Source organism: Falco biarmicus, chromosome 9 (assembly GCF_023638135.1).
Source record: "Falco biarmicus isolate bFalBia1 chromosome 9, bFalBia1.pri, whole genome shotgun sequence".
Taxonomy (NCBI): Eukaryota; Metazoa; Chordata; class Aves; order Falconiformes; family Falconidae; genus Falco; species Falco biarmicus.
Window position 1 is genome coordinate 43369888 of NC_079296.1, and position 15142 is coordinate 43385029.

At 43.9% G+C, this 15142-nt stretch overlaps 1 protein-coding gene across 2 annotated transcripts; it reads right to left on the reverse strand.

Moving 5' to 3' along the window:
• Nucleotides 1–256: 256 nt before the first annotated feature.
• Nucleotides 257–13127, reverse strand: LOC130155448 (synaptotagmin-15-like). 2 transcript variants are annotated; one of them, XM_056352731.1, is made up of 8 exons: nucleotides 12977–13127; nucleotides 9578–9776; nucleotides 8726–8868; nucleotides 7868–8163; nucleotides 6870–7040; nucleotides 6266–6386; nucleotides 3494–3673; nucleotides 257–2220 (listed from the first exon to the last, which is right to left on the reverse strand). In XM_056352731.1, the coding sequence occupies exons 1-8, from the start codon at nucleotides 12981–12983 to the stop codon at nucleotides 2084–2086; spliced, it is 1254 nt and encodes a 417-aa protein (XP_056208706.1). In that variant the 5' UTR covers nucleotides 12984–13127; the 3' UTR covers nucleotides 257–2083. The 2 variants fall into 2 exon arrangements, with proteins under 2 accessions (XP_056208706.1, XP_056208707.1); XM_056352732.1 differs by lacking the exon at nucleotides 3494–3673.
• Between the last annotated feature and the right edge of the window lie 2015 nt (nucleotides 13128–15142).

The following is a 15142-nucleotide window of genomic DNA, read 5'->3' on the forward strand; positions in this document are numbered from 1 at the left end:
GTGACGATTAATACCACTGTATTATAATTCCTTATCAAATAACGTTTCTTGCTTTACTGGAATAACTGTCCTGTTCAGGAAGTCAAAAAGGACCTTTCTCACTTACATCACTTGAATGACCTTGAGCAAAGTCAAGTACATTGGTAAGTCATTTAAATACAATTCTTCATGATTTTAGCTGGAATTACTAAACATACAAACTGCAAGTATTGGCACTTTAATGTATAAGAAGTGCAAAGAAAAAAGACAACATTAGTATAATGCATAGTTTTATTACTTGGACCATACTGTACATCAAGTCAGATGGGTGACTGACTTCCCACTTCAGACGTATTTATGTTAATAGACACTGTACATTACATGCATCTTCCTGTACAAGCTAGTAAACCTAAGTGTCTGAAACATTCTTAACAGTTTACTTGTAAGATCTTTAATGTTTGTTGATATGATTATAATCATAAAAAGGACATAATGTATTTGGTAAAATTGCTTTATTGTGGCAATATAGTTATAATAGAGTTTATATGTAGTTTTCCTTCCCTGATGAAATATTAGTTGCCTTTTAGATAGGTTTTCAGTGGTTTTGTAGGAGTAAAATTTGAAAACGGCTCTTTGAGTTTGGAGGTGCTGGCATTACTCATTTAACAGATACAACAAGGGCTGAACGTTCTGTAAAATCCTGTTAAGTGTAACAAGCCTGGGCTTATCTTTGATCCAGTGGTGCAGTTAGCAGGACGGGCTGAGAGCAAGTACCATGTAACATTTCAAATGGGGGATCAGGTGAAGTGGAGTCTTGTCTTGCAATTCCTCTCAGATATATTCTCACCTGTAATATTTTCTTTGGATAACAACAATCAAAATGGAAAGTGTTCTCATCTCCCCAGAGAAGCCTCATTTTTTAACATATTGAATTAATTAATATTGTATCCTGTTTGAAAGGGTATTAGCTTTATTTCAGCTGCAGAGATTATTGTTCTCTAGGAACATAATTGTACAAAATGTTTTGCTGCAGTAGTCTGTGTGTGTCTGGTTTATGACTGTATGGTGTGGAAGGTACAGAGTTCAGGTCCCCAGTGAACAATCAAAAGGAGAAGAACATCCTATTTATTTTGATCAAAAATAATCGCTCTGAATTATTTTACAGAACAGTAATTCACTTAACAAAGACAACTGCTGCTAAAACAGACATAATGTTGGGGGGCTTAAGCTAACCGGATTTTCAATGTAAGAATGGTCGTACTAGGGCGAACCCAAGGTTCTTGTGGTCAGTGCTCTGTCTCCAGCAGAGACTTGTTTAGGGAGAAATATATAAGGATGGAACAGGTCCCTTGTATTACTCAGAGTACTCTGTCCTGCAAGCCTCCGGTCATTTGTGATTTCTGAATTCTTTTATGCTTCTTCCTTTAGTGTCAACACAGCGTTGTAGGTTGGGGTCGGCTGAGAACATCTGACTGAATTGTTGTAAGAAAGAATCCTGCGCTGAGGGATGTCAACTTGTGCTTCTAGGCTTTTGATCCATAAACTGTGCTGCCCACCATCCGTATGCAAAAGAGGTTCTAAATATAATGCTTCTATTTTGAATAAACTGTAAATTTAGTAGTCAGTCAGCATTTCTTGGGCTTTGTCTGTTATGGCATATTTACTGGGCTTCCATCCCTTGTGGCGATGCTCCTCTGCCCGTGGTGATGCAGTGCGGTGGACAGTTAGGCCTCGTGTCACCATTGACAATTCTTAGGTAATTCGGGGCTCTGCCCACATGATGGGTGATCATTTGTGCCCAGAACTCATTTTGACTAGTAAATTCCAATCCTTCGTCATAACTAATACTGGGAGATCGTGTTTGTCTCCCTGTTTTGTTTGCTCTGCTGCATATTGATTAAATTGGAAATATATTTTGAAGAGAGGAAAGATAAGAGTTCAGCCTGCCAGGGACTGAGTCTTCTATTTGTGTTTGGGCAATTTACTTATTTTATTCTTGTCTATTTAGGAGCGTGAAACGGTCAAAGATTTTGTACTCTATCATTAGATTATGAAAGATAGCGAGAGCTTTTCCATGTTAAGGTTGTCTTTTTGGCCGCACTTTTCACATGTCGTGGCAGAGAGCATGCCATCGTTTAACCAGCTCCTTGGGCTTGCTGATCATTTCATTCCAGTGTTCTAGTTCCTTGCCGCGGGTGTACATGAAGGGCCCAACTACTACACGTCCTAGCAGATGTGTTTCTGGGGAAAAAAGCAAGCAGGTGGTGATTAACATCCGTGAGTGCTTCTCTAAAATCCTTACCTAAATGAGAATATTAACTTGTATTTCTGTAAATAACACGTGCTCCGAAAGTAATTTTTAAACTAAAATTTTAGTCGAGGAATTCACTGCAGATTTCAAGTTCTGTAGTTTCTATGCACTAAGATTTCAGCAGTTAAAAGTACTGCAGTTAGTGAGCATTGCGTCAAGGCTGGTCTACCCTACTGTCTGCCCTCCAAACCGGAATCCATTCCAGGCACACGGATCCGTACCTGCCCAGCCCCTGTGCCTCAGGGGCAGGTTTGGGCCCCAGCAGCCTTAGCAGGATCCACATGATGCTCCAGCTTGGGAAAGAATAGGTTCAGTCTCTGAGGTGGCAGGGAGGTGCAGCATGTGGGCTGCCACTGCCCACCCACTGCCGATGAGCAGGTTGTTTCTTCGTGCCTGAACTTTTCAGCTGTGGAAGGGGGAAATAACCTGAAACCTGCCTTACAGGAGCTTTGGAATGTCTGCAAAGCCTTCAGCTGTCGCAAGTGAAAATGGTGAAAGACTCGAGTACTGATCCTAGTTCTTGTCAATCCTCAAAGCCAAAGCACCTGCCCTAAGTCTCCCCTAAAAGAATTATTTTAGGAGCTTGTGAATCCAAAGAAGGGTATTAACGTTTCACTATTGATACCATATTTGCACGGCAGGGAAGATGTTTTCCTTGTGAGCCGTGGGAATACTGAATTCTGATTTGCTTCTCTAAGCAGAGCTGCTTAATAGACTGGCAATTAGTAAGAGGCAACCTCAAGCATCAGGTTTTCTGCTAGGGAATGGGGTGTGTTCAGTCTCTCTTTCTTCTTTCTGTGATAATTGGAACTCCTATTCCTCTTTCAGATTTGCTTAGGAACAGTGAATGGCCTCAGTTTGGGAGGTCAGGGGTTGCACACACAAGTGGTCACAGAATGTGATGTCACAAGCTTGTTCCCTTAGGAGGCCAGAATGAAAAAAGTACTCGGGCTGACAGTGGCTAGCCTACAGTTACTTTATTCATGTCTTCCATTAAATTTATCTTTAGCCTCTGAAAGAGGTGTACACTTACTGCAAATGAGTTGTTGAGCTTTTTAAAGAAACAACTTGTGAAATACCTCAAACCTTTTTGCCGTTTTCTCATTATTGCTGAAAAGGAACTAGTTCCTCCCAGGTTTAAATATGTCTGTAATATGTAAGAGATTCTATGACATCTTAATTGTAATAATTTGTATAGCTTACTTTCTCCCTTGGTACTCTGCAGCACCGATAGACTCAGGCTTGCTGTATCCAGCTCTGTCTGATGTGCCTTGAAACTGAAGGTTTCATTGTACACTGGATTGGGAGATCCCAGAACAGCTGCTGTCTTTTTACTTTTGATGAACTTATTATGGTTCATTAGTGAGACTCTGACAAACACACCTTGGAGAAAAAGAAATTCATGAAGAAAATACATCAGAGGCAGTTGGGAGAAGGCTTAAAGAATTTCTTGCTTTTCAGGAGTCAATATTAGGTGCAAAATTACATCTTCAACAACTCGTGAAAGGTACACGGCAGCATGGCAATGCAGAACATTAAGCAGGGAGTACACAAAGTACTCGGGGTGCAGTTTCGCAGTGCACTTTCCAATTTAAGATTTGTTAATAGGAGCAGTTGTGTTCTTACCCCGTATTCTTGATCTTACATTTCTGTACCTTCCCTTCATCTGATGGAGACTCTTTTTGAAGGCTTAGTTTGTTGGGTCGGTAGCTAATGTCATGTATTTGGTCACATGATTGATCCAAGACAAGGGAGGCTGTGCGGGAGGAGCCGCGTCGCAGAGCTGCAGCCTGTGCTTGGCTTGCATACGTTTCAAGGGAACAGATTCTCCTAGTCAGACAAGAATCCTTAAACAAATGGTTTTACTAAGGACTTCTAGCCCTGTGGTAAGGGATTCTGTAGAAAATTTGAGGAAAAGATCAATGATCTCTGCTCGCTTTTCTAGAAAATACTACAAAAATGGTGTGTGAGTGTGGGAACAACAACAAAATTGTGCTTTGCTTCCTGAAGGGGGCTTGTATTGCATTGGGGTCTTATTCAGTAGATCTTTGACAGTGAGATCCAAAGCAGCCTGAAACTTCTTCCCTACCCTTCTACAAAATTTAATACCAAGCATGTAGAAACTTCGTCTTAATCTGATGGCTGAGGATTTGTTCTTCTCCAACAGCGCAGTAATAGATCCCATGCTGCTACTGTTTATTACTCCCTGCTATTTGGTTCGTTACAGTTCATCTGTATAGCAAAAATGATCCAAAATGTCAGGACTTCAGACAGCGCTGACAGACTCCTAATGTCTCCTTGTTATTCCCACAGGTCCAGTAGGCTCTCATTACTGTTTTGGAGGGAGCAGGATTACCAGCACAGCCTTTTTTGACAGAGTTGCTACCTGAGTGCCATATGTAGAAGGAGTTACTATGTAAACTACTTGTACAAAGTCTGACTTTTCATCACTTTCTTATTACTTAATACATTTGATTCAGTAATTTGAATCTACAAACGTTTCCTTACTGTCCCATACTGCGTATTTTCTACCAAAGTTGGTGTTGCAGTAATCCCTGTTAATACAGAAAACTTTTTTTATTCAAGTTTGTTCAGATTTTCAAGAGAATCTGTGGACCCTAAATCATACCTGAAGGGCATTATCAAAGGAAATTACACCTAATTTATGTAATCTTTCTTCCCCCCCCTCCTTAGTAGTATATTCTGGAGAATCTCCTTCTGGCAGCTCTTCCTTCCAGTGTGCCCACGACTCTTGCTATTCTGATAACCTCAAGTATACCAGCACTGAAATAACACGGCAGATGAGCATTACCTTTGTAGGAAAAATCACAGAAAGTTCTAGCTCTCTGTGCTACAGTACTTCACAGCTTGCAGGCGGAGACATGACTTATTAAGAAGCGTGTTCTCCCTCTCTTGTAAAGCCGCTGAGATGATGCAAAATTAGATGCTCTTAGTTCACGATGCTATTTTGTTCATCTGCCACAGAGCAGTCATTTTTTACTGGCCATCCTTATCTTAATTGTTTTATAAAACTAATACATTCTGTAATCCATTTCTCTTTCAACAAGTACACAGTGTATGATTCTGCTTGTAAAGCTATAGCTTTATATACATATTTATTTAAAGAATACAGCTACCCCTATATTCTCATCATTTTACTGTGCATTTCTTCATTTATAAGTTTTGCCCTAAACAGAGCAAATTTATGTCTAATGTTATGAATGTAGATTTACTCATTTAGGAGGGTGTTGTTTCTAAAGTTAAATATCATGGTAACAGCCCACTCACCTCAAAAAAACCCTCAGCTGACGTGTGTATATAGGGAACTAAACCTCTTTTTAATTGCTGGGTGTATTTTGCGTTTATATTGCTTAGTTTCACAGCCCTTCCAAAAAAAATCACTACAGATGCAAACACAAGTTTGGTTCTTCCATCTGTTTTTGCTTTGAGCCTTTTAGATTTTAAACAGCCTTTTGAGGTAATCTCTACACTCAGCATTTAAGTCCAAGGACACAGGAGCACAATGTACCAGTAAAAACCCCACTGCAGTAAGTTGTGACTCCATGCCATGGTCCTTTGAACAACAGCCAGGCTGCCCTAAAATGGGAATTTTATTCCCAGTTCTTCCCCAACAGCTGTTCATTTTAAGGAGTCATCCTGCAGCCGCACTTCTCTGGAGCGGAGCGCAGCAAAGGGATGTTGCTCACTGTACTAAAAGCAGGAGAAAAAAAAAATTGCTACGGATGACATGAGACAAACCATTTATGAAACCAAACCAAAACATAGCAGAACTGAGCTACCAAAACCTAATTAGCCCAGTAACGAAGCATAGCTTGTTTCCACTCAGATTAAATCACCCAGATGTTTATTTGTTCTTTTCAGAGTCACTCAGGGCAAGCCTGGGTGGACAGATGAGGAAGGAGCAAATCAAAACAGGAATTCTGGAGCTGATAGCAGAGAGGAAATCACGCTTACTGACACCGTGGCTCTCCTCCTGGAGCTGTAATCCCCTTGCCCTCAGAACCACCACAGTGAGACGGCCCAGGTAGTCGTTGTAGCTGAGGGAGAACTGGATATCGCCATGCTCTGAAGGAGGCTTTGGAAAAAGAAGAACACTTGTCAAATGTATCTGAAATACTCTTTCTTCACACTGCTGGTTTCTGCAACACCAATGCGTGTGAGTGAATTGCAATGGCTTAATGCTGTGGTGAGATTTGATAGAACCAATTAATCAGCCTTCCTGAACCTTTGAATTACTGTCTTTGCCAGGTGACGCCTATTTCCTTGCCTCTTCTGCTTTTTTCTGCTCTTACTAATTCAAAACAGAAGGAAATAACAAAAGGGGAGCTTCCTTGCGTCCATCTCTGAACTCACGTGACCGCTTCTGAGCGGCTGGATAACCCCTGTACAACAGCTATGGATCTGCAGCTCAGTACGATGGGAATCTTGACTCCAAATGTCTATCTACTACTTTTCATTTGATGTATTTGGTACAACATACTTCTGCCTCAGCTGTACCCCTCCAGTGCTTGTAAGGTGACAGGAGTTGCACAACGCCAAGCAGCCTGGTATTGCATACCTCCAAGTTTTCTTTCTCCAGATCTCTCCATATGACTAGTTTGTTGTCATCAGTTAATGTTTCATTTTTCAGTGGGAAGATAACTTGGCCTAGGAGATGGTGCTTCTTCTGTTTATCAACATGATAAACCAAAAACTTCAGAGTCCTTTGGAGCAACGTTTTACTGGAAACCTGTACAGGAAAAAGAAGGTTATATTAATAATCATAAAACATCTGACACTTTTCTACTCTAGCACGACTTCAAAGGAAGAATTTTTCAAAGTGTTTTTAAAGGTAGGTGGAGATTTCCTTCGATTATTTGAAGTCCACTTTCTTAATTCACCTAAAGCTTTAGCTATGCAGAAGTCTGAAGATCCAAGCTGAAAGAGAACGAGTTCATTTGCAAAATGTGAAGTTAGCTGGCAGGTTTTCACCTCGTACAGATCTAGTGTTTTATCATGCATTCACTTCCAGACACAGATGTTTAGAAATCTTTAAACGTTCATTTGTCAATTGTCTGAAACGCACACTTTTTTGGTTTTAAAGCTTTTGTCTTGTGACACCTGCTGAAAGCCTCTTGACATAGGGAGCCACGCTCCTGGCTGTACAGCACTACACAGAGCACACCAGCCAGCTCACGAGTTCTGGTTTCTGGCCTGCTTCCACAGCAAGGAACCTAAAAGCTATGAAAGCATTACTTCAGTATTTGTTGCTTCTGGACTTCTAGAGCTGCTGGGCTGTGCTACTCGGACACAGTTCAAACTGGAGCTTTCATCATTCTCAGGGCAAATTTTAGGATCCTCAACTTTGGTGTAGACCACAGGTAGGATCGGCTCTGGAGCCACAGGCTTCAGTAGCCCAGGATCTCCAGAAGCCCCAGTTAATAAATCCTCTCTCTAGTGGAAACAACTTGTATCTTGGTAGAAGTCTGTAGAAAATCAATTTTCACAAAACACGTACTGTGGTTTGACAAGTCAATATTTGCAAACAAAATTCTGCTTCATCAAAAGGAAAAGTACCTGAAAAACAAAGTTTTCGTCAAACTGTGGGTTAAGGGTTTTGCGTTTTGTTCTGGACTGCAAGTAGCTTCTTTCATCGGGCAGCAAGTAGATTTTCACAAAGGGACTACAGGAATCGGCAGGAGGCTGCAGCTTTCTGGCTTTGATCAGAGAGACGAGGAGCCTTTCTGACTCTTGTTCATATTCTATGGAGAACCAGAGGCGGCCAATGTTGCCTTCAGGAAAATCCGTCTCACTTTCATCTTCAGGGAACTTGTACAGCTCTGGGTTAATGGTCCCCACGACGTAAGCTCCAGCTTCGTGAAATAAAATGCAAGCACCCTCAGATTAGTCTCAAGACCTTAGCAAGCATTTCTATAACCACTGCTGTATTAGGGGAAATCACATTAATCTCTCCATTAACAATCCATTTTTGCACGAACTCTGTATTTTAATTCCTTTTCCCTCAGATTTGGAGGAGTAGTTGTAGGCTCCACCACTCTGCTCTTACTCCTGTGACCGTACCTTGGTAGTTTTAGGTGTTCGTTGCTGCACCCTGCAAGTGGTCACTGCTGTTTGTGGGGACAGCAATCGGACACTTCCCGAATTACGCTCGTGTCATGCCTTTACGAAACACGGAAGGAGAGATTGCGCTGCCTGCCAGAGGTGCAAGGTCCCACGGGAGTGGGACCAGAATGGCTACGTTATGGCCCTATCCATATATATATATATATATGTATGTATATATATACACACACACACATACAGTGTTTAGGGTTTGTACTGTGCAATGCTATGTCTGGTATGCCCCCCGTAAACATGCTTCATAATGATAGAGTAATCCTTCAAAAGAGTACCCTTAACTAGTCCTGTCCGTACCCAAAGAGTGAAATGACGAGCGTGGCCCGGGCTGAGGCGTCAGGCGGGGGTCACCGTCGTCCTGAACGTGTTCTTCGCTAGTCAGGTTAATCCAGTCTCGCCCGTGCAGTGTCGGTGGAATGATAAAGGGAATGCTTCTGGATCTGCTCAAGACAACAGCTACTGACTCTTCTGGTTTAAATATGGAAAACAACCTTAGTAACGGTAATAACTTTACTGTTCTTATCTCACTGCTTTGTAAAAATTCTGCGGAGGTGCATAGGTAGAAAAAGAGAAATACCCATTGTTTTGCAAGTGATTTTATTTGTATAATACCTAAAGGTCCAGCAAGATATATCAGATCTTAATTCTTCAGACAGACCCCTCACTTTTTTTTCCCCTTTCTTCTCCTTTAGAATTTATCCTTCAAAGGAAAGGAAGAATTAACTGCAGCTGCTTGATTTGGAGCCCCAAAGCCCTGCAGTAACTAACTTTCTAAGAGTTTCCTTTCTGAAGTTCTGTTGTTTGGTTCTCAGATGCTTTGTTATAAGACCACCAGGAATGAATTCTGGAACATAAGCCAGATTTGGCTAGGTAACAGATGAAGCTATCCATGCACCACTTACACTTTAATGTATTATTTTTTACATAAATCAGAAATAATAATTGCATTTGTAGAATGCAAGAAAGTATTATATTCCTAAAGGAACAAAACAGAACGTGACTGATTATTTTTTTTTTTCTTCATATAATTTAGGGGTCTCCTTTATTTCTGTACACGCATGTATTTAGGCCACCCCCTCATCTGAGATTTTACAAGTTGAAATAAGTTACCAGTAGCGCATATTTTAAAAGCAAAACAAAAATAAGTACCTTGTGCCTTTCAGTTGAATTTCAGAAGTTGATCGATCCTGCAAAATGGCATTTGCGTTTCTCGTTTGGACAGGACTGGTGAGCTTTTCGTAGTAAAGAAGGCAGCAGAATTTCTTCCAGAGCAGGTACGCAGTTGTTCCGATGAGAACAACTACAAGGATCGCTCCTATTACACCGCCAGCAACAGCCAGTGCTTGTTCTGTTCAAACACAGAAGCACGTAAAGCTTCATAGGAGGATCAAAGTTACGTCTGCTTTGGGGGTAGACAGGAATATTGAAGCTGACAGATTTGATTTACATTCCAAAATTATTTTTAAATGAAACATTCTGCTCACATGCACATTTTGTCTTTGGTTATAGCACGATGCAACACCTGACGATGTACGACACGGGCAGGGAGAGATTTGAAAGCGTTCATCTGAATACGCTGGCAGTGACTGCAATGGAAGAGACTATAGACAGGGGAACCCAGAACCCAAGGAGTTGTTTGGGCTTCTGTTTTACAACAGCATAAGCATTTACCTTAGCAGGGCAGAAGTGCTACAGCTTTCAGAACAGAAGAAAAAAGAAAAAAAAAAAAAAATCAACCTGGGAGCACCTAATACAAAAAGTACCATTATTGTGGTTTGGTTTGTACTTAGAACTATTCGTCTGTGTTGACTTGAGACTAGATCCTGGCGCAAGGAACAAAGCAAAGCTCTGGGTGTTTTTTTGCTAAGGATGCATGTGTTTCCTGATCTGGAAAGTCAAACTTAAGCATCCATTAAACACTGTTTCCTGAATCTTGATTACTTTGGATAAAACCAAATCTTGTATAATTTGGGGTTTGTTTTTTTCACACTAGTAAAATTTAATAAATGTCTTTAATACGAGTATGAAGAGTTGTGTTGTGAGAATTTCTCACTAGAATAAGGGCAGATGATTGCTAATGGGCTCAGTTTGTTGTTTTCTCACATTTGCCGAGTATGCTAGAGTAAAAGGCTGCACAGACCCCTTCTGCACAGTAACTACACCCAGCCTGTCTGGGCCGACCACTAAACTAGTACTGGTGCATCGGGACGTGGCTGGGTCTCAGCTGAGAACTGATCTGACCAGAATATCCTCTGTCTGGAGATGAGCCCACAGTGTAGAAGCATCTTCCTGCTGCCATGGGAGGCAGCTCCCGATCCGCTGAGCACCGTGCACTGCCAGCTCCCAACGGCTCCCCTGAAACTGAAGCAACCAAGCGACCTGGTGTTCTCTCACAGCTGGCACTGACTGGTTTTTTCCTCTTCTCTGCTTTTGGGTAGAGATAATCGTGATTATGCTTTGTTCCTTTCCCTGTTTTTTCTGTCTATTCTTGGTAGATACCTTGCAGTTAGCTGCCTCTATATGATAGTACAAGTAAAGAAAGACGGTACAGGCACAAAGTAATCAGTCAGCGCTAGTAGTAACTTTGAATAAGAATTCAGAACTAATTTGATTACGGTTTAGTTTGATTACAGCTATAAAGAATACAGGAAAAGAGTTGCAAACACGTGTGTTACTGAGCTTTTTCAGCTTTGCCTTGTAGCAATAAATAAGTGATATGAAATGTCCTTCAGCTACACAATGCTTATGGAACTACTTTGTGTTACAAAATTAACCTGGCTGTACTGCCTTAAAGGCCTTTATCTGATCCCATGTCATTTTCCTGCTTTTGGTACAGTCACGGGAGGCAACTTATTTCTGCAGCTTCCCCCCGCCCCGGTGTGCCTAGCTGGCTCGCTCTGCAGAAATCAGCTGGCTGCTTCCCTGTGAGTCCCCCATGGGCCGTGTCTGCCAGCACCACGGAGCAGCCGCCCTGCTCATGGCTGGACCGCAGCGACGGCCGCTTCGCTGTCCCCGCAACTGGTAGGTCAGCTGAGTTGCTTTCAGCATTTAGCCAGGCTGTTGCTACCATAGTATTAGCACAAGGCTCTGAGGAACAGGAAACGAGTACCTCGTTGGTGTGGGTTAATATTAATGCAGAGACAAGTCTGGTCATGCTACGCTGGTAACTGGGTTTTCTTTCATAAGAACGCACAGTATGAGGAAACGTAAGAAACGCAGTCCTGAGGCTGGAAATTCCGTGGGTTTGTTCCCCTTCGCATTGCAGGGCATGCTCGAGCACCTCGTCAGCCAGATTGCTGTTTTCTTACAGACTGGGAGGCCAGATGCAGAAAAAATGCTTCAGTTTAAGGCCCATGAACATAATAGAAATTAATGGTTCACTTCATACAGGTGTACTACCAACACCACAAACATTCACAGGGCTGGTGGTTTTACCGTCTGACATACACATCTTGAAGGTTAACGTTTCAAGCAAGCTCAGCAGAACTCTGTTTCACTTGTGTCTTCTCCATTCCCAAGTCTTTTGTGCTCTCAGCTCTGTCCTGTGCTCTCCCATAACCCGTTTGTCACCATTTCCCGCCAGGGACAGTAAGCTGAGGTGGGCTGCGATGCAATGTGTAGTACGGCAGCTGTGCATCGATCCTGGAGTTTCCAGTCTCCTCGTTGGTAAGTCTTAATGCACTCAGTTTCTTCGCTGCACAATGATGAATATATATCCCTGACCTACCTACTGCCATTGGCCCCAGTTCTGCTTTTTTATTTTTACACAGTGGTAGATATAAGGTGAAGCTTTACTAATTTCAGTAAAGCCACCTATAATTTAATGAGAGTAAGGAGCCTTTGGCTCACTTTTAGTCCATCTTATCTGATTAGATCAGCAACAGAACCAGGAGCTTAGGGCACAATGTAGCACTAGCCACAAAATCAACTGATGAAATGAGTTGAAACCATTGTGTGCAGGGAGAAAATACGTGTATTTTTAAATAACTACCTGCTGTCATGAGAAATTGATGTATTGTGTCCTGCTGTGGCACAGGATCACAGCAGCTGGAGATGGGAGAGACCTGCTGGACCACTTCACCTCCAAGTGGGCAGCGCTGGGGGGCTGTCTGCTGGCAACGGGTACCAGGCTTATCCCAGCACAGGGAGAAGCATTGACGGTCATTGCCTGTTACCTTTGGGACTGGATCCCTTTTATCCTCCAGTCTGATAACACGCTGTTAGTAAGCTTTTTTTAATTTTTTTTTTTTTTTAAGTTTCCAGCGAGCCTTTTGAAGTCACCGCCAGCCAGTTGTCCCCCAGAAGCTTTCACCCCTATATGAACGCTCAGGTCTGTAACATTCCGAGTATCTCCAGCACCAACCCAAGCGCTGGGGCGGGGGTGACCCTTGCGCTGGCCGTGCCCCCCACTCCCGGCCGAGCCCCCCACCCCCTCGCGGGCTGCAGGGCGACAGGGCTGCAGCCCCCCGGGGCAGAGCGGGTGGGAGCCGCTGCCCCCCGGCCCGGCCCGGCCCGGCCCGGCCCTCCCCGCCCGCCGCCGGCACTTACCGGCCATGGCTGCTCGGGCACGGCTCCGCCGCGGGCGGTGGGCGCACCGACCCCGCTACCCAGGGGCGGGCAGCCCCTCCCCGCCCGCCCCCGCCGAGCGCGCCCGGGGCGGGCGTGGGACGGCAGCGCCGGTTCCCGGCGGCGGAAGGGAAGGGGCACCCGGGGGAGGGCCTGGGGCCGCCCCGGGGCCGCGGGAGATGCAGCCCCCGGGGGCGATGGTGGGGGCGGGGGGAGATGCGGCTCCGGGGGGGATGGCGGGGGCAGGGGGAGAGGCAGTTCCGGGGACCATGGAAGGGGCAGGGGCAGATGCAGCCTCCGGGGACGAGGGAAGGGGCAGATGCAGCCCCGGGGGTGATGGCAGGGGCAGATGCAGCCCCGGGGGTGATGGCAGGGGCAGATGCAGCCCCTGGGGCTGATGGCAGGGGCACCCCCCGGGGCAGGGACACATGCAGCCCCGGGGGTGATGGCAGGGGCAGCCCCCGGGGCAGCCCACCTGGAAGGCAGCGCAGGGCAGCGGTGGAGCAGTGGCCGCTGTACATCTTCGGTCAGCCCTAAAACCCCCGTCCGACCTTGGGGTAACTTCGAAGACAACAGCTGGGCTCAGAAAAAGACCGTGATGTCAGTAGCTTAGTCCTGGAAATCGGGGTGGGCAAGAAGTTAGCGTGCACTTGTTTCAAACTTTTAACCAAACGCATACGAAGGAACATGGAAAATCTATTCAGGCAAATTGCAATTCCAGCTTCTCCTGTTTGTATTTACAGCTGTGATGATCTTTAATTGCTGGTCTGTGTAATAAACACAACCACACTGATCTTAACTAACAAAACCACTGGCACATAGCTCAGAAATGAAAATACTCGCTCTGCTGCTTCTTGCCTGCTAGTGCTTGCTTCTTTCTCAGCCTGTATGATGAGAATCTATACATTAAACGTAACTGTGGTATACATGCTTGTTCCATTCACAACTTTTGCATGTGTTTGTGGTTTTTTAATCATTTAATTTAATTTAAAGCCATTTAATCTAAAAGCTAAAGTGATGTGTAGGAGTTGAACCAGCAGGATTCTAATTAAATACCCTCTGTTTCTGTGGAACCTCAGAATTCTTTTAAGTGCATTTAAAATGTCCTGCAGTAGATGTAGTGTGGTTTAGCTTTTTCCATCTTTTTTTGTGTCCTCCGTAAGCAAGGAAGCATTTAGATAATTTTAATTCTAAATAGAAAAAGCTCCGCGTGTTTCAGTTTTGCACTTTTAACGTAGTTACTATTAAATAAATACTGCACAGTCGGTGCTTTTGCTGTTCTTATTTCTACACTGAATTAGTAGTAACGGTGAATTACAGACTTTTTGATCAGCGGTTTTGCGCTTGCCAGGATAATGCCTATGAGCAAGCCTGAGGTGACTGACAGTTTGGAGTTGGGTGGCAAGACCAGCAACTGTCTGCTTTCTGTTGCAGTGTTCTCGCTTGAGTTGGCTTTTATGGCTACATAAGGAGCGGTGAAGTTGTTTTAAGCATCAGCCTGCCTTACAGAGCACTACTGAGCAGCTAGAATGCTCCTGGCCAGGGGGTTGTGTAGAGGGGTGGGAAGCATGAATGTCTGGGAAGCAAAAACCATCTGCCGATTCAGCTCCTGTTTCAGTGAGCCAGTGGATGGGATGGGGTGAGCCTGGAGGAGCAGATCTCACCCTCTCCAAGTTCCTGTGGAAGGAATTAATGGCAAAGTTGCTGAACAGGGAGCTTTAATTTTCATTTTGTGTTGCACCACAACCTCCCTGCTCTGCAGTCTTTCTGTGCTGGGTTCTTGCACTGGTTGGAAATCAAAATCAATACAGGACTTGAGGAACAGAATTATACCGTCCTTTTTCTCTGATTACCAACCTTCTTCCTAGCTTAAGTCTCTGGAATGGCTGAGACCAAGCTGACAGTTTAATGTTGTGTGGGCCTAGATATTGTACTTATACATATTCTAAGTGTCTGGTGTGTCTTTTTTGTAATATGTTTTTCAGTGTGTGTATCCAGGTCTCGCTTCTTAGGGTAAAACCTTGGTCTTTAAAAGACCACATAAAAGTTCAATTTGTAACCATCATGATTTAACCCCAGCTGGCAACTCGCTCCCCCGCGGTGGGATGGGGGAGAGAATGGGAACAGTAAGAGTGAGAAAACTTGTGG